The sequence below is a fragment of the Aethalodelphis obliquidens genome, unplaced genomic scaffold, assembly GCF_003676395.1.
Source record: "Aethalodelphis obliquidens isolate GAN/ISIS:26980383/991018 unplaced genomic scaffold, ASM367639v1 scaffold10, whole genome shotgun sequence".
Lineage (NCBI taxonomy): Eukaryota > Metazoa > Chordata > Mammalia > Artiodactyla > Delphinidae > Aethalodelphis > Aethalodelphis obliquidens.
Window position 1 is genome coordinate 38,159,404 of NW_020837954.1, and position 27,964 is coordinate 38,187,367.

At 55.4% G+C, this 27,964-nt stretch overlaps 1 protein-coding gene across 2 annotated transcripts in view; it reads right to left on the bottom strand.

The window, feature by feature from the left end:
- The window catches only part of SPTB (spectrin beta, erythrocytic), a 121,499-nt gene that overhangs the window by 1,529 nt on the left and 92,006 nt on the right, over positions 1-27,964 (bottom strand). The window contains exons 16-32 of one of the 2 annotated variants that reach the window (XM_027111483.1): positions 27,517-27,719; positions 27,336-27,426; positions 25,713-25,859; positions 24,058-24,321; positions 23,469-23,675; positions 22,938-23,027; positions 19,068-19,346; positions 18,361-18,491; positions 17,230-17,434; positions 16,582-16,956; positions 14,964-15,208; positions 13,732-13,870; positions 13,180-13,264; positions 12,193-12,389; positions 11,835-11,884; positions 11,270-11,348; positions 1,523-1,785 (exon numbers count right to left, since the gene is read on the bottom strand). In XM_027111483.1, the coding sequence (XP_026967284.1) occupies positions 1,523-1,785; positions 11,270-11,348; positions 11,835-11,884; positions 12,193-12,389; positions 13,180-13,264; positions 13,732-13,870; positions 14,964-15,208; positions 16,582-16,956; positions 17,230-17,434; positions 18,361-18,491; positions 19,068-19,346; positions 22,938-23,027; positions 23,469-23,675; positions 24,058-24,321; positions 25,713-25,859; positions 27,336-27,426; positions 27,517-27,719 (3,050 nt within the window). Of the gene's footprint in view, positions 1-1,522; positions 1,786-10,989; positions 11,349-11,834; positions 11,885-12,192; positions 12,390-13,179; positions 13,265-13,731; positions 13,871-14,963; positions 15,209-16,581; positions 16,957-17,229; positions 17,435-18,360; positions 18,492-19,067; positions 19,347-22,937; positions 23,028-23,468; positions 23,676-24,057; positions 24,322-25,712; positions 25,860-27,335; positions 27,427-27,516; positions 27,720-27,964 lie in introns of those variants that run through there. The other variant, XM_027111482.1, reaches the window with a different exon arrangement.

Consider the following 27,964-nt stretch of genomic DNA (forward strand, 5'->3'; position numbering starts at 1 on the left):
TCTCTCCCGTTGTGGAGCACAGGCTCCGGACGCGCAGGCTCAGCGGCCATGGCTCACAGGCCCAGCCGCTCCGCGGCATGTGGGATCTTCCCGGACCAGGGCACAAACCCGTGTCCCCTGCATCGGCAGGCGGACTCTCAACCACTGCGCCACCAGGGAAGCCCTGTACTAGCACTTTTTAAAGAAATGTATTGGTGTAAATCAAGGCTCATCTCAGCTGAAATGTTTGGTGAGAACAGCAGGCTCATGGGCTCATGTGTGGGCTCACCTGAGCTCCTTCCCTGACAAATGGGGAACATGTTGCCCTTTCACAGTAATGAGTACTGAGAAACATTAAGCTTTTCTTCCTCCTCTTCCTCCTTTCCTCCTCCCTCCCTTTTGAGGGCAGAAAAGTGGAGAACTAGCAGGGCACGTAGGGAGGAAAGACTGGAAGGTCAAAGAGAGAACCTGACCTGTACAAAGCTGGCTGCAGAGCCATTCCACAAAGCCCAGATTTCTGACGCCAGCTCAGGGATCTTTCCTCTGGCCCTCACCACCTTCTCTGAGCTTGTAGCCCAAGTAAGGCAGTTGCAAAGGTGGAGCTGGTCTTGGAGTAAATGGACAAATGATTTAACCTCTCTGAGATTGTTTCTCCATCTGGAGAATGGAAACTACAATATCATAGGAGGTTTGAGAAGCTATTATCAGTCCTAACATAATGCCTGGCACACAGTAGGTACTTTATAAATGCTAGTTTCCCTTTCCCGGCAGGCTTTCCATATAAGCAATAAACCTCTTCATGTTGGCTGGGCCCCCCAATTGATTTTTGGAATTTGAATTAACTTTGGCATGTCCCCCAGGTTAGGCTCTCTCTGTATGCTGCCAGTGGGCCCTGGGAATGTGGCTGGCTTCAACCTCTTGATGCTGCCTTGTTTCTCTGGGACCCTGGACTGCTACCTGAAGGCAGGAGCCTCCAGAGACTTTGGGTCTAGGCATCCCTGGGTAGACCACACCCAAGGACATGACTGCCTCAGGGTCAGGAAACGACACAGCCTCTGAATGAATTCCTCAGAGTCATATGGTTGCTAGGAGGGACCATAGCAACTCTTTCTCCTCTCCTATTTTATAGCTGGGGAAACTGGGGCCCAGATTGGGTAAAAAGTGGGACTTGGTCAAGGATGTGTTGTTAGTGCTAAGGCCTACCTGTTACCCCGCCCTGGGATAATAACAGCTAGCGTTCACCGAGTTCCTGCTCTGCGCCAGGCATGGCATCTGCACTGAAGAGGCAGGCTGCCCCCGTCATCCCCATTTTACAAGTGAGAGGCTGAGCAACTAGTACCAGGTCATAGGATTTGAACTCAGGACCACAACGGAAGACAGGCTTTTCCCATCATGCCAAGCAGCCCCCGGGCTGTCCTAGAGAATGCCCAGGAGCTCTCAGACTAGAGGCAGAGGGCACCCTCGCCCACAAGCATACCCATGTTGCTCTCAAAGTCCCTGGGAGCTGCCCACCCCTCCTACCCCACGGCCCTCCCCCACACACCTGTTGGACGCCTTCTTGTTGGGCCCCTCCAGGTCGTGCTTGCGGCCCAAGTAGCCCTCCATCTGCACGCTGTGCCCGTGGTCCACCTGGGCCGGCAGCGTTGTAGGCTCTTCACCCTCGCTCAGAGGCGTGTCCAGGACCTTAAAGAGGGGCTCTGTGGTGGGCCTCTCATCTGTGCTGGATTTCTCCTCCTGCCCTTCCTTGTGCGGCCCTGGCGGCAGTGGCGGCTGCAGGTCCTGGGGCCACTGCCTCTCTTCTTCCCCCTGCTCAGGGGCATATGGGAGGAGCACACCTTGCTGGGGGTTCAGAGCCAGGGGTGGCTACTCTCGGCAGAACTGGGAGGTCAGCAGGCCCCACCTGAGTCTGGTTCCTCTCTCCTGTGCCCTTCCTGGCCCACCCTGGCCCTCCCTCAACCTGCTGTGGGTTTCCACCTGGCCTGCTTCCCTAGCCTGTGCCCATGTCTCTGGCTCCATTCTCACTCTCCCCCTCTCCAATCTAACATAGGAACAGAAGGTTCTTAGAGTGAGCTGAAGGGGCTCATCCGGGGGGTTTCCGATGCTGCCCGGCTCCAGGGCCCACCCCTGCTTCAGACAGATACTCCAGCTCCTACTGAGTCATCCATGGGGCTCTGGCAAGACTTCAAATGAAGAAAGGGTTCTGCTGCTAAGACAGGACAGAAGAACATTTGTGGTAGGATGTTGTATGGGAACCCTTCTGTTACTTTCCACTTGTGTCTAAAACCCCAAAGCTAAGGGCACCAGGCCCTAAGCCTCTGCCACCACCTTCTAAAGGGAGACCCAGACCTTCCCGGGTCATGGTGCAGGGCCGTGACCTGCTCCCCAGGTCCTGCCTCCGTCATTTGGTGGGGATTCGTTGGAGTAGGGCAGTGGCTCCTAACCCTGGCTGCCTTTTACAATCACCTCGGGAGCGTTAACAAAGGATGCCGGGACCCATCCTCAGGATGCTGAGTTAACTAGCCTGGAGTGGGGTCAGCACACTGGAATTTCTTAATCAGCCTTTCATGCACTCGAATGTGCTGCAGGGGTAGAGAATCACCACCTAAGGAGTCACTGCTCCAGGGAAAGTCCGCGGCTTTTACCTCCCTGCTCCTCCCCGTAGAGGACAGGATCCTCCCAGCCCCTGCCCAAGCCAAGTGAGGGGCCTCCAGTGGAGCCACGTGCTGGTATGTCAGGTGCGCATGAGAAGGGGAAGCAGACCTCTTATTCCCCAGCTGGGTACACCCTTATGCAGAGGCCTTTGTGCCACTGCACCCGGAGAGAGGGCAGGACAGATTGCGGCAGCAAGGGGCAGCCAGCCTCCGAGTGCAGCACAAGAATGCCGGCTGGGGCAAGAATGGGCGGGTCTCCTATGTGCCCAGCACCAAGGAAGGCCACCCTAGCTTGAGACATCTGGCCAGAACCCTGTCTCAAAGGCCTGACTGCTAGAGACCTTACAGCACCAATTGGGAAGGGTCTTGTAGGCCCCAAGCAGGTGGTATTTGGACACCTGAAGGACCAAGGGCACTGACAGCCCAAGAGGACCAGAGCCAACCCAGGCAGTAAAGAGACACTGCCCCCTTTTCTACTCCCTGTCCCAGCTGAAGACGGAGACCCAGGGGAGAGTGTTGGGGAGGAGCCAGGAAACAGCAGACCCTGTGCTCCCCATCGTGGGTCCTTCAGACCTTGGGTCGAAGCCGAAATAGAGAAATGGAGAATGAGAGATATGGGCACCATACTGGACATCAGATTGAAGCTTCAAACTGAAACAGACTGGTTAGACTTTTTAACAGCTAAAAGTGACCAAGGTCTGCCTGAGCTGGCACTAAGGAATGGGAAGCGGAGGCTCAACGGAGATGTCTGAAGGCAGTGGTTGGAAGAAAGGTAAAGCTGGTCATGGCTGTATCCCATCAAATAAGGGCTGTTCAATAAACAGGTTGGTGTTCCCTAAGAACCCCAAAAGAAAGGATAATATGGCTGGAAAAGTTTGAAAACACTACCCTAGTCTAACACCTTCAATCTATGAGAAAACCAGTACTCAGAGAGGTTAAGTGACTTCCCCAAGGTCACACAGCTAATAGATACCAGAGGCAATTAAGAGCATGCACTCCACAATTGGACAGGCCTGAGTTTTTACCACATCTGTAGGGATCTCATCTTTTCCTGTCTTAGAATCCCTTGAGTTGTGGCTGGGCCATGCCCATCTTTATGCATCTGGCAGTATTTATATCTTTGAGTGTCAGCAATGAGCCAGAATTGACCACAAGGATCTGAAGGCTCTAAAGCCCTGCCTGGATCCTCCTCCAGCAGGGAGGAAGGGCAGGAGTGGCAGGGTTGGATTTGGGAGCCTGCGTTTGGGGTCCTTCTATGGACCCAGTCAGGCCAACCCTCTGACTTGGGCATAACTGTTGGGGAGGTAGTGAAGCCTTTCATCCTCTCTCTCTCCAGCTGGCTGTGCTGTTCCTCCTGGTGATGGGCCAGGCCGTCCCCACACCTGCTCTGGGGGCCTCAGGGAAGATGTGTGGCAGATGCTGGGAGGAAAACCCAGCAGACCCTCACAACCATGTTCACCCCTCTCACCCAGCCTCTTCCCTCCTGGGACTGGTTTTACTAGAGCCCTGTTTGTCCATATTTTCTTCCTATACTTTTCATTTCCATGCTCCTTCCTTTCGGGAACTCTCCTCTGAAAATAGAGATGATTTTTCCAGGACTGCCTCCCAATTTAATCTCACCTTTCTTCTGTTTCTTCCTAATGGATGCCTGACCTATGTTCCCTGGCAGGGCCAGTCAGAGGCCACGGCCAGTGTGACCAAAAGTTAAATGGCCAGGTCATGGGTGGGCTTTGGGAAATGGGGGTTTTCCAATGTATGCAAAGATTTCTTCTGCTCTCTTGACTGTTCATGTGGAGAAAATTTAAAACACACCCTCTCCCCTCTCCCCTCTCCCCTGAAGGCCAAGGCCTGAGGAGAAGGAGTCGAGAATGAGGGTGGGAGGTGGAGGGGTCTGGTGGCAGCTGCTCCTCCCAGGCCCAGGGCTGGCAGGGCTTCTCTCTCTCCTGGGTTAGGGGAAGGGACACACAGGAGAAAGATGGGGGCGTGGTTTGGGCCCTCCTTTTATAGGCCCCAGGGGTGAATATGCTTTGCACCATCTTCTAAGAGAGCTGGGGGTTGAGGGGCAGTTCTGCTGCCCCTGGAACCATACCATGCTCTGATAGAGATTGTGCCTTGCCCGACAGGCAGAGAGATCTGTGGACAGCAGAGCACCAGAAGGGGATGCTGGCTACTCGTTGGCTGTAGGGACAGGTAGGTTCTGCCAAAAGGCCCTGGATAGCTAAGATGATCCTCCGTGATATAAGGCAGAAGGCCAGCTGCTTTAGCCCTTGGGTCATCAGGAAGATGCAGAGGTTACACCTACTCTGCTGAGAGGTAACCCAGCCTAGAGCAATCACTCAGAGGAGCTGGGGGACACTGAAAAAAAGAGGATCCAGCTACTTGGAAGAAACTCTGGGCGTCAGGTTGGGGCTGCTGGAGAGTTTAGACCATAAGTGGGTGTAACAGAAGGAGGGAGAATGGCCCAGGGATGGGGCCTGGAATAAGCATGGAGCTTCTGTTCTCTGATTTGAAGGTCTGGGTGACAGGTGGGTGGGTGCGCTGGCTGCTGGGATCACGATGTCAGAGGAGGGTAGGGGACAGGCAGCACTGGATGCTGGTGGGAACATCAGGGGAGGAAAGGGCACAGATAGGAGAGCCTTTTAGGATCCCACAGGATTGTAGTCAAACAGGGAGAGAGGCCTGAGCCCCTGATGGGCTGGGTATGGCCACATCAGAGTATTTGCAGAGTCTTGTAAGCTTGACATTTTAGGGTCCTGCCTTGTTAGGAAACTGACTTGGGTGGGGGGAAGCAGGCAGATGTCTCTTCCCCAGAGGAGGTTCAAGAAGATGAAGGGAAGAGGGGCAGCATGGGTACATTTCTTACCTGGACTAAAGGTGTTGAAGGTGTACTTCCAGGCCAAGCCAGCAGGTGGCGCAGGGGGACAGCACACAGACAACTAACTCCAGCTCCAGGGAGAAAAATAACCAGGGGTGCGACCACAGGGTCTTTGGGAGATTCTAGAAGATCCTCAGTGAACCCAGACACATCAACAAACAAGGAAACACAAGCGAGCTTCTCTCTAAAGGAAATGCTGGTAAGTGAGAACGAGGGCAAGAGGATGCACCCCAGAGATTTTGACTTTAGCCGTGCAATGGTCTTACCTGCCTACCTCACAATAAGGACTGAGCCTAGAGTGTGTATGTAGGGTGCTTCCAGGGAAGGGCACTCCAGGAAGATTGGTTTGGGAGGGTGTTGGCAATGGATGTTAGAATTCATATGGAGAATGTTTCTCTTAAGAGATGAAGGACTGCAGTGAGAAAAAAATGAAGGGAAAAATGAACACAATCACCTACTAGGTGTTCTACCCATATTCTCTTTTTCGATCCTCACACCCTTTCGGCGAGGCAAGTATCACTGCCCCTGTTTTACAGATGAGGGAAACTGAGGGTCAGGGAAAATGAGTAACTAGCCCACCGTCACACAGCTAGTGAGTGGAAGTCTGAGGATGCGAATCTCTCTGGTCCCAAACCCTGTGCTCTTCCTACTAAATCCTGCTGCAAGAGAAGACGGTGGGACTATTGCTCCAGAGAAAAGAGCCTATCCGATGGGGCTCATGGTCTAAAGGGGAATGCGTCTGGCTTATGTAAGACACGTGGCTGATTGGTTGAGGCAGTGTGGTCGTGTCATGGTCACCTTGGAAAGGGCCAGAAGAGGGGCTTGAGACCAGACAAGATCTATTGTTGAATACCTTAGGCAACCAAATAGCCCTGTGAGACGGTGAGGTGGGGGAAGCTGGCCACTTCTGCAGCCGAGAACTTTTTCCCTCCCCCAGTGTCTGAGGTCTGGGCTCTCATCCTCTGGGTGAGAAGGCTGTCAGCAGACAGGTTGGGAAGGTTGTTCAGAAGACAGTTTGCAAGAGGAGAAAAAGAGATGGTTGGTTGAGTTGAGAGCAGCCAAACAGATGAAGAGATGGGAATTTAGGGTGAACAGAGACAGATGCCTAAAGGGAGAACAGAGACGTTGTTGCTGAACAGAGGAAAGAGCATGGGAGGAGCTGAGGCTGGAGCAGCGAGGGGTCCACCGGGTTGGTGGCAGGGATGGTGAGGGGCTCTCGTGAGGAGTGGGATGGGCAGCGGAGGGGCTCAGCACTGTGTCCCAGGGGCCAGCTGTCTGTCTGAGATGACCACTGGGAACCAGGGAAGACAACAGGAGGGGACACAGAGCAGAAGGCCACCACATAAAGTGACGGGGAAAGGAGAGGGGAGTGTGCAGGGTCCCCTTGGACAGGGAGGGGAGACCTGGTCCACGGCCATCCCGGGGGAGAGAACGACTCTTCCTCAGGAGCTGTCTTTGCCATTCCCACCACCAGTGTGGGCTCCCTGCCCTGGGGGCGCTGGCGGCTGCTTGATGCCTTGGTGACTCTGAGCCAGCCACTCAGAAAGTCTCAAAAGAGAAGACACTGACACCCCCATCCAGATCTGACGCCCAGCAGTCGGCAGCTTCACGCCTCATTTCTGAGATGCCTATGATGTTAACTGAGTCCCATCCTGGGTTCATCAGTATCGGGGATGCTCTAAAACACAGATTGGAAGATGAACTTAGGAGTTGCCTTTGAGCAGCGGGACCAGGAAGATCACGTCCGACCCTAGTACAGAGAGCTGGGCGCACCGAGCGGCGGACAGATGTCCACAAAGAGCCTAGGGCCAGCTTCTCCACGGAGCCTGGGGTGCCAGGGCGCGGTGCCAGACTGTAGGCAGACACAGCCCTGCCACGCTGATTCAGGCATCCTGGGGAGACAGACACGCCCAGGTTCACGGGAAAACTGACGTTCTTTCCAGGCTGGGTCTGCTTATTATGGGCAAACACACCATTTGCCTTCACTGTAAAACGCCTGAATCAGCAGCTCAGTTCAGCCTCACAGGGGGAGTGGAGGGAGGATGGGGAAAGCTCGCTCAGGCAAGAAGAAACACAGCTGCTGCCTCCACACCCACATCCCTTCCCTCCAAGAACGTCAGAGCCAGGCCTCTGGCCGCCGATTAGAGCCCTAGGCTGCCTGCTGCTGTGGGGAGTTGCCAAGGGAGTGACAGCAGCTGGAGCCAGCCAGCCACTGGCTAAAAGGTGACCTGCTGCAACCCAGGGCCTGCTCAGCCCCGGGGCACCATCCCTCAGGTTCTCAAGTGCCGGTTATTTCCCTGAAGCCACGTCAACCTCTAAGATGCTGGAAGGAGATGCCCAGTCCTCTCGGGGAAGCCAGCTGCAGGCGGTCTTGGAAGGTCATGGGAAGAGTGACGTCTGTGAGCTGCACTTGGGTAAGAGTTTTCCCTGACAACCTGATGAAGGCCTGATAATGACAGGCACCCAGGCAGCTGCTCTCCGGAGCGGCCTCACCCCAGAATCCCTGCACCACAGAGGAATGTAGCCTTGAGGCTTGGAGGCAGACGGGGCACGACTGCCCCAAACAGGGAACCCCGAAGGCAGACTCTTTCTTGTCACAGCCCCTCGCAGCACCAATCCCTCTCAGGGGTATCCCTTGCGTCGTCACAGCAGCCCCATTGGGAGAGTTCCTAGAGCAGGGCCTCCTTCCCACCCGCGGCCGGGAAACAGGCACAGTGCACAGAAGAGGTTCCGCAGCCGTTGGCTGGGGGCCCCTAAGCCTGGGTTGACTCGGATCCTCTGCAATACCACTGCTTCTCCAGGAAATCAACCTCAGCATCTTAGCAATCAGCATCTCATCGCAAATGGTACACTGAGGATTCTGGGGCACTCAGAGCCTAGAAGATGAGGACCCTTAGCAGGCCCCTCAAGCCCTCCCCAGAGCCGCACCCAGGATGGAGGGGGGACACATAAGGTGGAGGGTGGGGTGTGAGAGGAAGGGGGACGGCTCAGCCCGCTGCCCGGGGACCACCTTCAGGGCACTGGCCTTGGCAGGAGCAGAGGTCCAACCCTGGCTTCCTCTCTTCCCCAAACAGGAAACACCCTGGCCCCTTGCCATCTCTTTCTCATCTCCAGCCTCACACCAGCTGGCACCTGACCACAGAACCAGGTTCCTCAGAGTTGAGAACGAGACAAAAGTGGGGAAACCCGTCTCTCCCAACTCTCCCTTTATCTAGGTGCATTGTTCACATACAGGAATGTTCTGGACTTTCTGTAATCCCACAGACAGAGCTTTATGAGGGCAGGGAGACCCAGGAGGATTAGGGGGTTTGCCTAAAATCATGCACGAAGTCTCTACAATTAAGGACTAGAACCCAATGTCCTGACTTCCACTCCAGGAATTTTGCCATTTGTGAAACCTTGTTTCTTCTGCTTGGCCTCATGCACTCTTTCTTACACACTTACCCGTATAATGGGTTTTTTTCCCTTTCTTTTTGTTTTTATTAGAACATGCTCTAATGTGGAAAGGTAAGAGGTGATAGAGGCAATGGATGTGCTTGAAGAAACGCTGAATGCGTGGAATGGTACTCCAGTCCCTGCGTGTGCGTACATGTGTGCGTGCACACACCCGGGAAGCGGAGGACCAGGCGGGGCTGGCAGGGTGGCCACCGTGTGCTGTGCAGCAGTCTACTCAGGGATTCAGGTGCCTGGTCCACTCCCATGCAGGAAGCCGGCATGCACTAGTGATGGGTTTCATGTGAAGCCACAGCGTACGGATCTATCCTATAGGGCACCGACACCAGACCACACACAGCACAGATCTATCCTATAGAGCACCGACACCAGACCACACATGGGACAGCAGGAGAGCCACTGGACCCAGGCCTACCCCAGAGAGAAGGCTCAGCGGACAGGCCTTCCTGGGAGAGGCCTGAGGTTTCTGGGAAGGTTTTGAACCCTGCATGTGACCCATTCTCCTCTCTTCTCATATCAAAGACCAATGGGGTATCCCACTCTCCCTCGGAGTCCCATGGAGCCTCGTGAAAACTCAACAAAGGGCTCGGAAAGGAGAAGCAGCAAGAAATCTGTTTCCATGAGGCCTCAGGCCTGGTGTTCATTTGATTCGCCATCCAGTTTCTTCCTGGTACCGGGCACAGGCCAGTTTCCCCATCTGGCGGGGTGGCTGGCTCTCTGGGAAGGGTCTCAAATGTGGGCTCACTCCCTCCTTCCAGAGACGCTCAGGTCCAAGCAGGTTATACTCCCCCCAAATCCAGCGACATTCAGGCGGTGGGTGGAGGCGGCTCTGATGCACATGTAATTACATTGCACAGACGTACACGACACAGACAATGGATGGATCGAGCAGGTGGTCACAGAGGAACCCGTAGACCCAGGCCACCACCGTGCAGACACACAGGGACGCACAGCTGAAGCGCAGGTGGCAGGAACAGTCCCAGCCCCCGTGTCCACAGTCCATGCCAGCCCCCAGAGTTCTCTCTCCTTCCAGTGGAGGCTGTTCCTGAGAAAAAGTCCACCAGAGACTCCCACACGCGCCGATGGGATCTTCAGAGGGAAGTCCTGGGAGAGACCCACCAGTGGGAGCCCAGGAGTGCCCTCTGCTGGACATGAAGGGCTGGTGCAGCTCAGGACACCTCTGGCCGACTGGAGGTGTCAGAGGGAGCTCAGAGTGTGAGTGTGAGAGTGAGTGTGTGTGTGTGTGTGTGTGTGTGTGTCTCAGAGGGTGGGAAGGGCTGAAATATAGACCTGACAGGGATTCTGCACAGGAAATGCTCAGTGTTGTGCATTTTTCTGGGGTGGCTGGTGTACCAGAAATTTCCACCAAGAACTCCTAAAGGTTCAGGCAAGCTCACCTGGGCACCTGGAGAGGTGGTGGACATGCAGTGGCAAAGCCATGCAAGGCACATGCTGGATTCTTGCTTTCTTCTCAGTCAGCTGCTCCCAGCACATTTCCCCAAAACCTGGATCACAGCCTCCCAGACTTCCTGCATAGACCTCCTGGTTCCTATTCCAGGCCAGGTCCTGAAGCCATCTGCCAGGCCTCTGGCAGTGGGAGTGTTTGCGTCCCTCCCTCACCTCCCCCAGGCATCCTCTTTTTCTACAAATTGGAGGCCTGTGACCCAGAAGCCCTGGGGCTCTCCCTCACTCCTGAAGGGCTCCGTCAAGTCTGTCCTTGCCTCAGAGCTAGCTCTATCTCCAACTCCCTGACCCACGAGCCTCAGGCCAGGAAGGTGCAAAGGCGGGGGGGGGGCTCTGCTTAGGAGGAAGGAACCTGCTAGAGGGTGGGTATGCCCACTTCACTGCCCCAAATGCCATGGCCAGGGCAGGAAGACCAAATGGTCCGTTTGTGAGTATATTTGTGTGTGTGTGTGTGGGCGTAGAGGGGAGAGTTAAGGATGGTGTTAGAGGGAAAATGGGTAAAAGGACAGCGTATACAAGGGAATCATTCCTGCCTGTATAAACTGTTCCCCCTGATGTAGATGGTAATGTATTTATATAATAAAATTTATTAGACCAGATAAAACCAAACTAAGAGAGTCATGTCAGTGGGCTGGCATGTCAGTCTTTCCTTGGTTGAAGGGAGAAGGGGAATTATTCTAGGAATTAAGAAAAGCTGAGTAAACAAGGAAGACTGACTGGAGGAGTCTGGGGGGCAGGGGCAGTGTGTGCCCGTCCTGGCCTCCTGCCCCAGCTGGGCCTAGTCGGGATGAGGGGGCTCGGGCAGCAACGACTCCCAGGAACTAGACAGATGGGACAGGGAACTGACCGGGGACGTTCGCTCGGTGGCTGCGCGGTGGGGACCTCGGGGAGCCTCCCCTGCTGTCTCGCCTTCCTCTTCTTGAGGCCTATGGAAGACAGAGTCCCGCTTTAGAAACAAACGCCTCTCAGAGGCCAGAGACTACCTCCAAGGCCTGGCTTCCCACCCCGTCCCCAGAGAACACAAGCCAAGTCAGCAGCCTGGCAGACACTTAGCAAGGAGCTGCTCGACCTGCCTCCGCCTGAAAGGTTAGGCAGATGCTTCAGAAATGCCATGGCTCCGTGCAGCACGGCCTCTGGGACACATGTTCAGCCGGTTCCCAGAGCAGGGGGGCAAGGGTGCAGCAGCCACTGCTCTCCACCCATTTCCTTCCTGCACGAGGCCTTCAGGCCACCCAGGACTGGGGGAGAATGAAAGCTCTTCTCTGTCTTTAAGCTCCAGACACTCTATTTCCCTGACTAGTGGCCCAGGTGTGGGAGGTCACAGGTGGTTTGTCAAGGCATCAGGGGGCGGTTTCTGATTGGAAGGACCCTTCCCCTCTCCTCCTCCACCCCTCTCAGCAGAGGGCACTCACCCAGTCTCCTCGTCAGTTCTCTCCGGGGTCTGGTGTTCTTTGAGCTCAAGCTAGGGGAGGCAAAGGCCGGGGGTGGGTGTCGGGTCAGAGAAGCCACAGAGGGGAGCCTGCTCTCAGACAACCTTCCTCCAAAGAGGCTCCCGATACCCGACGTACCTGGTGTTCCTTCCTTTTGGAATGAGCCCCTTTTGTCTTTGGGGTTCAAAAGTCAGCACTTTCTCCCTCTCCTATTTCCTTCCCACTCTCCCGCCTTGCCCAGCCTTTACACTGTCCGCAGGTCCCCAGTAACCGCCGAAGACTTCTTGACTTGAGGACCCCCCAGGCGTGGCTGCCCACCGCCCCGAGCCTCCCGGCTCACCGTGGTGGGCTTCTCCAGGGCGGCGAAGCGCTCTGCCCAGCCTGCCGTGGATTTCTCAAAAGCCTCGTGCCTCTTGATGAGCTTCTCCACGCTGTCCACCGTGTGTCCAAAGTCCCGGCTGGCCAGGTAGGGCTCCTGGGCGATCAGCCACGCTTCAGCCACCGAGGCGTCCCGAGAGAACTGGCACACTTCCAGCCCTGCCACGGACAACACAGCCCAGGGGTCTGTTAGCACCCGGCGGTCCGATCCTGCCGGGACCCTGGGGCCCCTCACGGACATGCGGAGCTGGTGGGCAGGCCGAGGCCCACACAGGTGTCCCTGAACCGCGTGGACACCCTGCTCAGTGGCGACCTGCTGCCCGAGGCTGCTCCATCCCCATGCTGGGCCCCTACCTCATCTCCACCGATAGCGATATTTGAAAAACACATGAATTAGAACAAACTCTAAAACAAAATGGCTTTGACATCGCCCTTTGAGAACAGTCTTGAGTGTTCCCTTCCCGGCCCCTGGCTGTCTCACTCACACAGTCTTACACAAGCAGCCACGGGAGAGTCCAGGTCTTTGTGGCTTGTGGCTCCTACCTGGGTGGTGGAATTTCCCTACCTCTCCTGTTTCCAGCTGCGGAGAACAGAGTTCTTTCTGTGCCCCACACGCCTCAGATCAAACCTTTGGGATGTGCTAGAGCCTTACCCTGACCCCTGGAGAGGCCACAGCTCTACGGAGACACCGGCCAAGCAGGAGGCGGGGAACAGGTGGGGCAGAGGGGGGACAGGGAACGGGTGCTGGCTGGTCAAGGGCAGGCTTCCAGCAGCGTGTCTGCTGGGTCTGCTTCCCCAAGGCCCTTGGCCCTGAACTTTGCTGATGAGTGGTGCTGTGGAGGCTCTTCTCCAGCAGGGGAGGAAATCCACCGCGTTGCAACATCACCCCTCCCCGGCCCCTCCCCCCGGCCCGCCCCCCCAGGTTCCCTGGCTCCCAGGCTGCACTCACACATGTGGAGCTGCTCCTGGCGGGCCTTCCACTTCTCCTTCATCTCCTTCCTCCTGGACACCACCTGCTGCAGTTTCTCCCTGATCTGTGGGGAGGAAGGGGAGACGGCTCAGGCTTTGGTAACCCTTCCCCCTGTCCGAGGTGGTGTGCGGAGGGGCCCTGCACAGCCTGCTGGGCTTTGTCCCACCGACCTGGCTTCAAGTGTTGGCCCTGCCACTTGCCAGCTGTGCAGCCTTGGGTAAATTACTTAACCTCTCTGAGGTTACCACGGGCCTCACCCAGGAAGTGGGTGTCACCAAGACCAAAGCACACACACACATGAGGGTTAGTTGGGTTATGAGCCCACTCTCCCAACAGAGTAGCGGCCAGTTCCTCAAATAGGTTTGGTGGAGCTATAAGCCCCGGGCCTACACACAGCCCCAGTACCCCCCCCAAGAAAGCCTCCTCAGAGAAACCACGGCCCATGGGTTCCCTCCCAGGAAGCTGTCTGGCCCAGCAGGAGCGGAGGCAAGGACAGGGAGGGCCCGTCTCTGTCCCGCCTTCCCCTCACACCTCATCCGAGGCTTGGTGTTGCCGCTGCAGCAGGGACTCGCCGAGCTCCAGGCAGGCGCTGAAGTTCTTGCTTCGGGTTTCCATCTCCGCCAGAATGCCCTTGTGATACTTCATGAGCAGTTCCACCGAGGAGACGTCCCTGCGGGGGCGGGTGTTTGGTGAAAAAGGAAACTCTGGGTGACTCTGGCCCATCTGACATCAAGTCCCGATCAGAGGGGGACCCCTACCTGCCCGGGAGTCTGACTCTCTCTCTCTGGACAGCCAGGAAGTCCTCTGCCAGCTGCCCAGCCCCAGCAGGAACACTGATGCCCTAGGGTCCTCCTTTGCTCAGTGGTCAGGACATGGACGGGGGTGCAGTGACCATAAAAAAAGCCCGGGAATGTTAAATTTGGCAATAAAAAGGAATGAGGTACTGATACATGGATGAACCTTGGAAAGCTTGTGGTAAGTGAAAGAAACCAGTCACAAAGGACCACATATTATATGATCCACTCATATGAAAAGTCTACAACAGGCAAATTTAGAGACAGAAAGCAGATTAGCGTTGCCAGAGGAGCGGGGGGTGGTGACTGCTAAGGGGTACAGGGTTTCTTTTTGGGGTGATGAAAATGTTCTAAACGTGCTGTGGTGACGGCTGTACAACTGTGACTATGCGAAACATTGAATGGTACATTTTAAATGGCTGAATTGTATGGTATGTGGATTATAGCTCAATAATGATGTTAAATATAAAAGCTTGGCCACCGGGACAGGCACCCTAGGGGCAGAGGGACAGAGGTGGGCACAAAGCGTGTAGAGAGCTCTGATCCCGGCCGACTGCCCACGTGCCTGCCCCCACCTCTCACGCGCAATGAGCTCCTTTCCTGAGTTTTAGGGAAATGGCCCCCATATGCCCGTGCTGGGGGGAAGAGCAGGACCACTTCTGGACCTGCCCAGCTCTGAATGTGTAAACTGACAACCACGGCCCCTGCCCCCACCGTAGAATCTGAACGACAGATGTCTTTCTCGGCACTCTCAGGATTCCCTTTACTCTGGAATAGTCGGTTCTCCCGGTGGCAGCTGAGCCACTCAGATTCTCCCTGGACGCAGCCTCAGGTGCCCCTTGGGGATTCTTGTGCACCCACAGTCCAGGACGTCCCTCTGGGGCAGACCCTTGGAGCAGCGCCCTGCTCTGCCAGCCTCTGGGACCAAGTGGGCCGGGAGCGGGGCTGCCTTGAGGACGCTGCCCTCACCTGGGCTTCTCCTGGGTCTCGATCTGCCGGATGATGCTGTCCATCCAGGAGAGGAGGTCTCGGACCATGCTGAAGAAGCGGAATTTGTCCGCGGTGTCCACCAGCTGGGTGCGGCGCCCCGCGCAGGCATCGAGCAACGCCTGCCATGCAGCAGACACCTCCTGTTCCTTGTTCTGGATGGTGTCTGCCTTCTCTCCAGCGTACGCTGTCTGCAGGCGGGTGGCCACGTCCTGGAACTGCTGTACCTGTGATGGGGCAAAACTGAACATTGTTTTCCAGGCAGACACGACTTGGGCCTGGGACGGGCGAGGGCGTCTGCCTCCTCCCAGTCTCCCTCCCGGGGACAGTGCTGGAAGCAGGATCCACCCACTGGGTGCTGGAGAGAAGGCTCCTTGCTTTGGCACCCCTGCTGACCCAAAGCATCCCTTGGGCTCTGATGAGGATTGGGGAGTGAGAGGGGCTCTGTGCCCTTTGGTGTATGACTATGAGAGTAATTATGTACCAGGCGCTGCTCTACACACTTTCTGTTACTCTCTTCATCTTTACAACAACACCATCAAAGAGGTACTATTATTATCCCTGTTTTTGAGATGAGGAAACTGAGGCACAGGGACGCTAAGTGACTGGCCCGAGGTCACTCACGCTCAGAGAGGGTGCAACTGGGATTGGAGGCGTGCTCTCAACTCGCTGTTCCTAACCATTCTGCATGGTACCATCCCCTGTTTCAGGCCGGCCCCAGGGCAGTGAAGCCTCATTCCTGAGACCTCGTTGGGGCTGTACCTGCCACAGGGGCTCCAGTAACCCCAAAGCACCTCCAGCTGGAGGACAGATCTTGAGGCTGTCCCCTTCTTGGTGAACCAGGGGCCCAACCTACTTTGGTGTTCTTTCCCAAAACCCTGCTGGGTCGGTGCAGGACTGCACAGCTGGCCCAGCTCTCCCTGCTCCACTGGAGGCCCGGTGAGTCCCCACAGCTGAGGCCCTTGCCCTCAACCTATCCATCATGCTGAACTCTGCAGAACTCTAGGGGCCTGTGGAGGTACCTCAGGGGGCAACCCATGATGAGAGGAGGGAGTCTAGGCTGGCCTTGGACCCCCCTCCAGCTCCCATGGGGAAAGGCTGAACAGCTCAGTGGCTAAGAGTCTATAGCCAGACTGCCAGGAGCTGAATTCTGGCTCCACTGCTTAGCTGCATGTTTCTGGACAACTTAGTTACCCTTCTGTGCCTGCTTTCCTCATCTAGAAAAGGCAGATAACATTATTCCCTTCCTCAGAGGGAGGCTGAGGATTCACTGACCACGTATATTGCTTAGAACAGTACCTGGTACTAGAAAAGTGCTACATGTATGTTCACTAATGATACTGTAACACTTTGACAACCAGAGAAATTGCATTTGAAGGTATTTTTGCATCGGGTTTTGGGAAAGGTTCAGTTTAAAGAACTAGTTCTGAAGCTAAAGAGCATCTGAAAGCCTCTGCTTCCTGCCCGGAGCTGTTGCTTCTCTAAGGAGATGCCTGTTCGAGAAGTCTCCCCTCTGGAAGCCAGGAGAGGACCTGACACTGCGCCCCAGGGAAGCCAGTCATGGGGAAGGCGTGGAGGGACGGCCAGGGATGAGAGGCACCTGCACACCCAGCAGGTGGAGCTCCCGCTCGAAGGCTGTGTGCACGCGATGGAAGGACTCGGCGGTGCTGGCATCCAGCCCCACATCCTCAGGCAGCTCGCGGTGCTTCTCCTCAATGAGGCCCAGGATCTCGGCGCCAGTGTAGAAGTAGCGCTGCAGGTCGTAGGAGGCGGCCAGCAGCTGCATGCGCGTGTCAATGAGCTCCAGCAGGTCCGCCCACATCTCGTTCAGCCCGTCCTTCCACTCGGCGATAGTGGCCGCCTCTGCGTGGCCCACGTCGATGAGCCGCTCAATGATGGCATTCACGTTGTCCACCCGCTCCTGTCCAGTCGCCCCGGTCTCCCGGGCAAAGTCCCGGAACTTGTCCCGGAGCAGCTGGACGGGGGTAGACAGAAAAGCGGTTACCGGTTACCAGGGCTCAGGGGTGTGGTGGTGTCATCACACTAGCTGTCGACCCTCCCAGCGGCACCTGCCACTGCCTGGGGCTGGGCTCTTACGTCTTCCCCAGGGCACCTGAGCTCGCACCGGGGGAGCCCGCATCTCTGCGGCACTTTGCACCTGGCGGGTGTGTGTATATGTCTGGCACGACAGCTCCTAGGTCTACTGCACTAGAGGGAGACAAAGCAAGCGGTGGCCATGGGTACTCACAGTCACGTGGTCAAAGTCTTGCCCCATTTCTGGGGAGGAGGCCACCAGCTCCTTCTCCGTGATCCACTGCTCCAGGTCTTCCACCTCCCGCTTCAGCTGGAACAGGTGGTACATGTTCTCCAGCTTCCGCCTGCGCTCCTCTGCCATGTCCTTCAGCCCCGCGTACTGCTTGTCCACCTGCCCTTGAAGTCTGATGATCTGTTCCCTGGAATTCAAAACAAGAAAGCCCTCAGAGACGGCAACAGAGAACCTAGAGCAGCCAGATCAGGAGCCAGCCTCCTCCTCCCCAGGCCCGAGGCAGGGACGCGTGGCGGAGCACAGCTTCAGAGAAACGGCAGAGCGGCTTTGCACGGGGAAGAGTTGGGGAGAGAAGGAACCATCCCTTAGACCATGATGCTTCAGGGGATAGTGAAATGTGTTCCCCTAGAGGGGGTGCCTCCCGCCCCTGCCCCTGACTCTGGGAAGCTCAGAGAGACACGTGCAAATGGAGAACTCTTCCGCTATTCTTCCAGGGAGGCTGAGGCGTGGGCTGGCTGAGCCTGGCTCCACCAGCAGCAGACCCTGCTCAGCTCTTCCGGGAGGGGCATGCCATACCAGGGGCTCGATCCCTGGGGCTCCTTGGGAGATGCTGAGGCAGCTGCTGTGGGTGCCCTGAAGGTGACTGAGGACAGGGCCGCGACTGGGGGTGGCCCGAGGTGTCTGGCCCAGTGGGCTCCCATTTATGCAGAACCCACACAACTGAAGAGTGTAGATGGGTGTATAATGATCTCGCTGAGACACTGTGAGATCCTGAGGTACCTCCTGGACCACAAAAAGAAAAGCAAATTTAGGCTAAGCTGAAAGATGCTGAAGACGAACTCCTGAAAAGACTGGAGCTCTCTGTTCACCAAGAGGGTAGTTTTGCTGTTCCATTTCCTAAAATCTCTTTGCAAACCGGGCCTCAGTCAGCCCTGTGTGAAGTTACACAAAACCACAACATAACAGGGAACTGGGCCAATCAGCAGGCCAGAAGGCAGTTTTCTCAAACCCACAGTTTTCGGGAAAACTGTTCCTGTTCTCCGCCTTGGACCTGAAGGGATCCTGGTCGGCGGGGCCCCTGGCCTGATGCCCGGGACCTGGAGGCACACGCACCCCTCGGGGTGGCCTGAAGACAGCAGGCTCTGGGCCCGGCCGGCCAGCTGCTTGATGCTCCTCCCGTACTCCTCTACTGTGCGCTGCTGCCGCAAGTGCCGCTTCAACATCACGATGGCGCCCTCTTCATCCTAGGAGGCAGCGGACCGTCAGGGCACGCGCTCACCTGGCCCAGCTTACAGCCCTGCTCCTGGAGGTGCCCGAGATGGGGGAGGGCCAGGCTCGCGGGACACCCATAGGAGAACTGCCCACGGTCCCCTCCCCTCTCCTCCCGTTGCCCGGCAACACCCACACCCTACCTTCCATTCGTCACCCTCAATTCTCATCTGACATCCACCCTTCCCGGCCCAGATCCAACCTCTGTCCCCATGGAAACTTCCTGTATCACCCCAGCTTTTAGAGACCCCCCTCAGCTCTCACCCACTCCCGCAGCAGTTTATCTGCACAGAATCCATGGCACAAAAAAGGTGAAGAACCCTTGGGTTAGAGCAAATCTAATTGGCAAACAGGGCGCCCGGCTGCAGTACGTGCACTGTATGTTCTTGAGAGGAGGGGCGTCCTGAGAAGCAGGGTAACTCGTACACTCTCTCCCTGCCCTCACTCCTCACACACCTGGCCTTACAGGTTCCCCACTGACTGCCCACCTCCACCCAGCTCTTCCTCTGGGCTGGTCTTGACACCCAGCCAGGCACCCTGCCCGAGCCGACCTGGGGGGTCTCGTCGGAGAAGACGTAGAACTCCTGCTCACTGATCCAGGCCTCGGCCTCGCCCGCGTCCAGGTAGTACTGCTGGGCCTCGCTGGCGTCCCGCAGGCGCTGCAGCCGCCTGGCCGCCGTCTCCCGCAGTGTGTCCCACGAGACCTGCAGTTGCCCCAGGCACTCCTCCACGTCTCGGCAGTCGATCTCGGCCGCGGCCACCAGCTGCTGCCCCCTGTGCAGCACGTCCTCCACCCGCGGCGCGTGGCCCAGGATCTCGTTCTGTAGCGTCTGCGGCCAGAGGGGAAGGGCTCAGGGGCTGGTCTTCCCACCGTGCAGGGCAGCCCAGGGTCACACCCTGGCACCTCTCGCCCTGAACCCCTTGGGGAAGCTTGAGTGGAGCAGATGTGGCCATAAAGACTGCTAGTGACCAGGTGCCCAGCACGGTGCTGGGCCTGCCACCTCATTCTCCTCTGGCCCCCACCATGACCTTCTGAGGTTAGCACTGGACACCAGCGCACAGCAGTTAGGTGACTGTGGACAGCCAGTGCCAGAGTGGGATTTGAACGTGGCTCTCTCGCAGCCACACGTGCCCTGGAGGGCTCCCTACACCTCCTGTCTCAGCAGAGCTTGACTTCTTAGCTGTACGTGGTGGAGGAGAGGAAAACGATTCTTAAATGGCCTTTTGAGATCTGATTTTAGCAGCTTTTTTACGCTGTACAAAACAATAGTTGACAGTTGCCCCTTGGTCAGAGTTTAGGATTTCGTTTTGTTTTCCCCTGTTTCAGTATTTCCTGCCTTTGGTCACCAAGATGGCATTTTCTTCCCACTCTGGTGATGGGTCACCTTTATCTTCAGGGGGCCGTGACATGTCGTCACTCGCTTTCTGGGTCCTAGAGGCCCCAGCCCGGCTGCTCCTTGCACGTGGGCTTTTGGCTCCTTAGCCCCCATCTCCTCCCTTTTTACAATTTCCCATGGCCTTGAAAACTGTCTAGAGGGCGGCGGGTAAGAGAAGAACACACAGGCTGTGCTATGACTGTCAGCATTTAAAACACATAGAACTAGCAATACCCACAAGTCACCTAACTTGCTGAAATGCATCTTTACACCTGATGCTCAGAATCTCGATTCTGACAATTTCCCGTGGTCTCTGCAATTGTAGTCAAATGACCCGTGATGTCAGCTCCGCTTGCCTCTTTACTTTCCCTGAGATCTTATATCCTACAAAGGTATTTCTTTCTCTCCTTTTAAGCAATTCCTTTCTAGGCTCCTGTGCAGTATGCTTACTTAGAACATCTTCTTCCCTGACATCATTCATTCAACCCAGTTATTATTTCTGATGTATCAGGCCCTGTTCTAGGGACAATATGGGAACAAGATAAACAAAACCCCTGCCCTCATAAAGCTTACACTCTAGAAGAGGAAATGATAAGCATGTAAATAAATGAATGAATGCATATAACAGGTACCACGAGGAACAGACACCACTGAGATGAGGACTGTCTTCCAAGGTGTGGTGGTGGCCTCTTTAACTGGGGGAGTCAGGAAGGGTTTTCTGTGCAGATGACATCTGAGTAAGACATGAATGATGAGGAGAGGGCAACCCCACAAAGATCTGGGGGATGAGTGTTGCTGGCAGGAGGGAAGAGCGAGTGCCAAGAAAGTCCCTGGGGTGGAAGCAAGCCTGGACGGTCCAAAGGGTCAGGCAAGCTAGAATACTGTGAAGGAGGGCGAAAGTGATAAGGGAGGAGATTCGGGAGGAGGCAGGGGCCAGACCAGGCAGGACACTGCTTTTTAACCCTGGTTGCAGGTTGAATCATCGGGGAAAACAGACACAGCCAGGGTCCCATCCCCAGAGGTCCTTATTAATTGATCTGAGGTGGGACCTGGGTACTCGTATGCTTTTAGGTTCCCCCAGGTGATTCTAATGTGCATCCAGAGTTGAGAACCCCTCGTGCGGCACCTTGCAGGTTCTGTTCTAGTTGCAATGACAGCCATTAAAGTGGTGGTTCTCAAAGTGGGGTTCCAGGCCAGCAGCAGCAGCATCGCCTAGGATCTTGATAGAAGTGCAAATTATCAGGCTCTGCTCCCAGAGTCTGATGCAGTAAATCTAGGGTGGAGCCTGGTCAACTGTGTTTTAACAAGCCCTCCGGGTGAGCCTGATACACACTGACCACTGCAGTAGAAGAAATGATAAAATGGGATTTCGGCTTTAGCAAGGCTAGCCTGAAATAGTCTTTACTGGGGCAGCCGTGCTCTCCCACGAGATTATCTTTCCCTTCTTGTTAAGGGGAACCCCATCCATATTAGTCTTGCCCTTCTCCTGAAATAGCAACCTTCAGCCAGGGGAGTTGAAAATCATTGGCAATAACACTCATTGAGGCTGAAGTCTTGAGTACTGGAAGGACTAGAGTTGGCCCAATTTATAGTTGAGGAAACTGAGGCCCCGAGAATAGTCTTCTACCAGTCTTCCCCACTTTCACTGGAGGGTGTGATGTTAGCAGAAGCCCCGCCTCCACCACCTTCTAATTCAGGTCCCTACGTGTTGCCACCGGAACCTCTGGGATTTGATCATGCCAACTAGAAGCAAAGTGTTCGAGGGAGCTTTTAAGGAACGTCTTTGAATATAATTCATTCAGGCCTTTGCACAGTTGCTGGGTTCTGTGAGCAGATGTTGGCTGCTGATATCTGGGGGGAAGGACGTACTGTCTGCCATGACCTTCCTTCCCCAATGAGCTGCAGTACCGACTGGCACTCTGGGACACACTGCTCTTCTCTGGGATAAGTTCCTAGACACTCCTTGCTCAAGGTTGCGGCTGCCGCCACTTCCTGAAGCAGAGAGCAGACCAGGCAGGAGGGACTCTCTGCCCAAGAGCAGGGGTACGGCCAGCCCCTGGCTAGACCACATGGCCTGACCATGAACCCATGCAGCTGGCCTTCCTGGAGGACGCAGGCTTCCCCTGCAGCCCTGACACAGAGGAAGTGCATCTGCTCACTTCCAGGATTCTGACCAGGGCTGCAGAGATTCCCAATCCAGCCTGGGAGAGCAGAACAGCCAACGGATGTTTCCTCCAATGGCTCAGAGTCCGAGTTTAGCAGCTTCCTCGTGGCGTTGCAGCCCCACAAGTATGCTCATGTGTCTAGAGAACAGGGGCCTACTTACCCTGAGGAGACTCAATAGGCCAAGCTTAGCCCTGGAAGAGGGACAAGGCAGTGATGGGAGAGACGCCAGGAGCTAAGAGCCTCCTCTCAGGGAGGTCACGGAATACAGAAGCTGTAAAGGACATGAAACCCCAGGCCAGGGCCTCCAGGTCCTGCACACACCTGTGCCCTGATGGGTCTGAATGGCCCCAAATCCCAAAGCACCTGGACCCCCCGGCCCCATTCACCTCCACCCCACTCTGTGGTCCTCCCAGAATTCTCTCTGCCATCATCAGAGCTGCTCCTTCGGCTATGAGAATACAAACACAGACTGGGGACCCTGTAGCTATCAACAACAACAATAACCTGGGGCTTCCCTGGTGGTGCAGTGGTTAAGAATCCGCCTGCCAATGCAGGGGACACGGGTTCGAGCCCTGGTCCGGGAAGATCCCACATGCCGTGGAGCAACTAAGCCCATGTGCCACAACTACTGAAGCCTGCACGCCTAGAGCCCGTGCTCCACAAGAGAAGCCACCGCAATGACTAGCCCCCGCTCGCCGCAACTAGAGAAAGCCCGCGCACAGCAACGAAGACCCAACACCGCCAAAAATAAGTAAATAAAATAAATAAATTTTTTAAAAAAGAACAATAATCTGTTATGTGCTGCTGGGGACCTTGTGCAGATCAGGGCTGGGGCTTCCTCTGTGGGGCAGGTGGGACTGACGAGGTGGCAGGACTCACCTGGTTCTTCTTCATGAACAGCTGCACAGTTTGCAGGTTCGTGCCATGGTCGGTCGACTGGGCCAGAGGCAGCCTCTCCTCCACCCAGAGCTGCGGAGACCAGAAGGCGGGGGACAGCTGACGACAATCACAGCCACCCTTTCCCCATCACTCACCGCGGGCCAGACAGAGCTCTGCTTACTGTGTCTCCCCAGCTCTTCCCAACACCCCATCAGGGTTTTGTAAAATGGGGGCATTTTGCTATTTTGAACTGAGGTTCCAAATAACTTGCTCCTGGTCACTTGGAGGGAAGGCAATGTAGCTGGATCTTGAACCCAGGTCTGCCTGGCCCCCAAGTCCACGAGCGAGCTACCATTCAAAAGGCACTGGCTTACACTGACGTTTCATGTAGTCATCACAACCACCCTCTGAGACAAGGCGGTGAGATGACCAGACGTCTGCTACCAAGAACTGCCCCGGGCAGCCGCCAGCTATCCCGGTGACAGCTGCCGGCTCAGCCGCTGGGGGAGGGGGGAGCTGCGGCCCACCCACCGTCTCATCCTCTAAGTCCCGGCTGATCTGCAGCCTGGCTCTGGATGATTCCAGCTGCTTCTTCCTCCTCCCCAAGGGCTCCAGAAGGTCCAGGAACCGCTTCTCGATGCTCAAGTCTTCATGCTCCGCCTCCTCTCCCAGCGAGGGCATCTGGGCAAACAGCTCCTCCAGTTCCACCTTCCGCACGTTCACTTGGTCCTCCACACGCTGGGACACAAGGGGACAGCGTCGGCACCAGCCCTGGCACCTGGGCAGCCCCTCGTCCACTTCATCGTGCAAATCCCACCCATCCTCAAAGGCCTGGTTTGAGCTCAGCCTCCCCTAAGAAGTCTCCTTGGATTGCCCCCACCTCATCTTCTGCCCCTCTGAGCGTCTGTCCTATACTTCTCACGCACACTTTTATTACCCCGTCTGGATCCCTCCCTGTCTTACCCATTGCAAAAGGGTAGGAGCTGGGCTGTGAACCAGGAGACCTGATAAAAAAGCCAGCCCAGCTAAGGGCACAGGAGGGTACTCTCTTTCAGGTTGCAGATTTGCTTCCAAGACCCCCTCCATTCCAACACCCTCAGTCTACAACCTGCTCACTTGCCTTCAGCTTAGCCAGCATCCTGTTGACGCTGGTCAGGTCCTTGCCCAGGTCGTCCGACCGTAGCTGGTCCTCCATGGCCTTGATCCACTTGTTGAGGTCGGCCTGGGTCTGTGAGCGCAGGTCAGAGCTCCTGGCGGCTGAGAGGTGCTGGGTCGTCTCCTGTGTGGTGGCCTGAAGCTCATCCCAGAGCCGGTGCAAGGCTTCCAGCCTCTGGGACACCAGGTCTGCAAACTGGGGCTTCTCCTCCATCAGCTGCTTTCCTTCCTGTGTGGGGAAGCAGGAGAGTTCACCCTCTGACCTTGGAGAGCCGCCTTGTTCCAGGTGGTTGCAAAGGGCTAACCGAGGGGAGGCCAGTGAGGCAAAGGATCTGCCTAGAACTCAGGTGAGGCTCGGCTGAGAGACTCTGCACCCCCAGAGTTATTTGCAGTTATTTGAAGTAGAAGTTATTTGCAGTAGAAGTAGAAGGTGGGACAGGGAGAGCGTGTCTGGGGCAAATGACTCAGGGAGACTGTAGCATAGGGAGCTGCAGACAAGAACCAGCTAGTACTAAAATTTTTTTTAGTTATTTAAAAAAAAAAGATTCAAGATCCACCCAGGCACACCCACCGTGGAAACCTCCCTGTGAGTGAGTTTGTTTATCGTGCCGCGCAGCTTGCGGGATCCTAGCTCCTAGACCAGGGATTGACCCTGGGCCCTCAGCAGTGAAAGGGCAGAGTCCTAACCACTGGACTGCCAGGGAATTCCTTCACCCGCTCTTAATTGTCTTGCCAGAATCTGTGCACTGACCTTCAGTGGTATCTTTTAGTTGCTGAGTTTGCCTTGTCTGGTTTTCACCCACATAAATGTATCTTTTTCGGAAGGTTACAGATGATTTGGGCCTAGGAATACATACTTGCTAGTAATAGATAATATTTATTGAGTGCCTAATAATTGCCAAGTAATACTCTAAGTGCTTTAATGCTCACAACTCCCTCGGGTGGGTACCGTTATTATCCTCATTTTACAGATGAAGAAACTGAGGCACAGGGAGGTTGAGAAGTCAGACAGCCTGGCTCGGAGCCTGCACCCTTAGCCACGATGGACACAGCCTTGTGTGGCCCTAGGCCCGCTTTTTCCAGATAGCCACAGCAGGGAGGGGCAGAGGTACCTCCCTTCCTATTCCCAGATCTAACTCCGGCCACATTCTGACTTGGGCCCCTGGGCAAGCTTGTTACAGGGGGGACCCTTGGTACGAATGACCACTTCCTGGTGGTTTGCCCATCCAAACAGTGAGGGTCAGTAGCCCCTGGCCCATTCTGCTCATCTCACATATTCCCCTGCCCCTGGGCAGGACAGCGCGGGGCCCTGGTGTGGACGATGGAAGGCAGACAGAGGTTACTGCCGTCCTAGCACTGAAAGCTGAGGCTCTGACTCTGTGTCCTCAGTGTCCTGGACTGTCCCCAGACTCAGGTGACCCAGAGGAGGCACCCATTCTGACCGGGTTTTATAAGACTGGACGTATCAGGAGCTCTGAAGGTCTAACTACTACTTGGAGAAGTTTTTCACGCTCAGGTTCTACACCGTCCAGCAAGCTGCGGGCCAGTGTCCATGCCCTGTGTGAAGCGCTGCTCAGGGAAGCATCCCAAGCAGACAGCCCAAACGCTCGCTCTACTCACTGCATCAATGTTCTCTAGCCACCCCTGGTGGGAAGCCAGCTCTGCCACGAACGCCTGATGCTTCAGCCATTTGTTGTGAAGGTTTCGAGCTTCATCATAGGAGACGTCCTGAGATGTCAGCAGCTTGTCATTGATCCAGAGAGCGAGCTGTGGGCAGAAAGAGTGGGTTCAATGGTCCCCGAGTGTCCTTCTTTGGCCAGGGGCTCAGGGCAGGACTGCCGCCTAGCTCTGGCTGCGGAAGAAGAGGACCAAGGGGAGGAAGTAGGAGCACAGCAGAGTACTCCCCTCCAACGCTGGATCCCTAACTCCCAGCACAGGAAACTTAACCTGCGTTGTCTCAGGGTTAAAATACAGGCACTACTGTGTCTTCCCCTCTAGAGTGTGTGCACTATGACACCAGGTATATTTATACTTCTCTCCATATTTCCAGGACCGAGGACAGGGCCTGGCCTACTGCAGGAACTCAACAAGTGTTTACTGAATGGATGGATAAATCAACCCTTTGGCAGTAGGGGGAGAAATCATTAATAAACACGGAGAAAGTGTTCTCTGAGGAAAAAGCCAAGGCAGATCCTATAATTAACAATGAAGGAAGAACTGTGATGAGCCTCTGATGTTTCCAAGATGTCCTGGCACCATAACAAGCCTGGTTGGTACCAAGGGCAGAGGTGGGTGAAAACAAAGTCATTTGGGTTGAGAGGAAAGGGGTATGAGGATGGAAGCAAGAAAGAAGTCAGGGGAAGCCCCATTCCACATGGAAGTACTGTTCACGGAAGGACCTAGGAGTGCAGGTTAAAGACCTTCCTGTACAGCTCTCCCCAGGCTGAGCGAGGAGCTTCTGAGTCAGCAGTTCTCCAACCAGAAGGTTGGTTGAGAATGTTGCTCTTTTTCACCCCCTAAGTTCTGGTTCATCTGGGCCCAAGTGGGGCCCAGGAGTCTGCATCTAACCAGAGCCAAGACTGGCTCCATAATTTGCAGGGCCTCGTGCAAAATGGAAATATTCAGAATTATTAAGAATTTCTCAGTGCTTTGTGACCACTAGAGGGGTGGGATAGGGAGGGTGGGAGGGAGGTGCGAGAGGGAGGGGATATGGGGATATATGTATACATATAGCTGATTCACTTTGTTATACAGCAGAAACTAACACACCATTGTAAAGCAATTATACTCCAAGAAAGATGTAAAACAAATTTTTTTTTTGAAAGTAGAATCTGCTAAAGGAAAACTATTAAAAAAAAAAAAGAATTTCAAGATGGCAACAGGAGAGCATTAAACTAAACATGGGGCCCTTGTAAGCACGGGGCCCTGTATGAATGCACAGGTCACACGACTTTCAGGCCGACCCTGACCAGGGCCCTAGGTGACTCTTAATACAGACAGTCCTCAGGCCACTTTTTGAGAAAGCCTGCCCTGGACTTGACAAATTAGAAGCTATCTTTACAGATTTGAAAAAGAAATTGTGGAACCAAAGATTGTAGAGGATGAAGGACTTAAGCTGTCAAGTGCCCAGAGCTCCCCACTTGGAATCCAGACTCCTGAGTCTAGAAAGGACTTCCCACCCCTAGGACGCTCTGCTTCTAGAAGGAATCTCCTGCCAAGTGGCCAGCCTGGCTGGAGCCTCACCTCCTTGCAGTTCTGCAGGAAGTTCTGGAGCTCCAGGTTGTCTCTCAGAAGGACTGAGGCCTCCTGGGCCTTCTCGTCATTCTTCCTGTGCCTGGAAGGGAAGCCGGAGCCACAGTCACGATGGTGCTGAGCGCTGTACCACCACCCTACCGGGCCCCGTGACCCTAGGGGCGGAGGGTACCTGTCCTCAATCAGCTGCACCTTCTCCTTGATCTTGTCTGAGTAGAGGTTTCCTTCAGCTACCAGCTTGTTTCCAGAGTCCACAGGACTCAAAACCTTATCCCGGTTGTTCTCCATAGACACCAGGAATTCCTCAAACTTCCGGATCCTGGCCTCTGCAGCTTCTAGGGAGTCTGGGGGCTCCAAGTGAGCCAGAGTGTATTCCTGTTGAAGCAAGTTTCCAGAACAGGCATGAAGACAAGCTGAGGAGGCGGGGAGGGCACCCGCCAGGCAGGCGCACCGTGTGCAGCCATGCAGGTGACAGCATGAATGGTACCCCCCGGAGCTGTGGAAGGAAGGAGCTCCCTGGGTCTTGTTCCCCAACCCCTCTCAGGGGCATCTGATCAACAGGGTGCCTGAAGCCACATGGAAGGGTAACCACCCGGGGAAAAATTCACTTCACTAGCCTC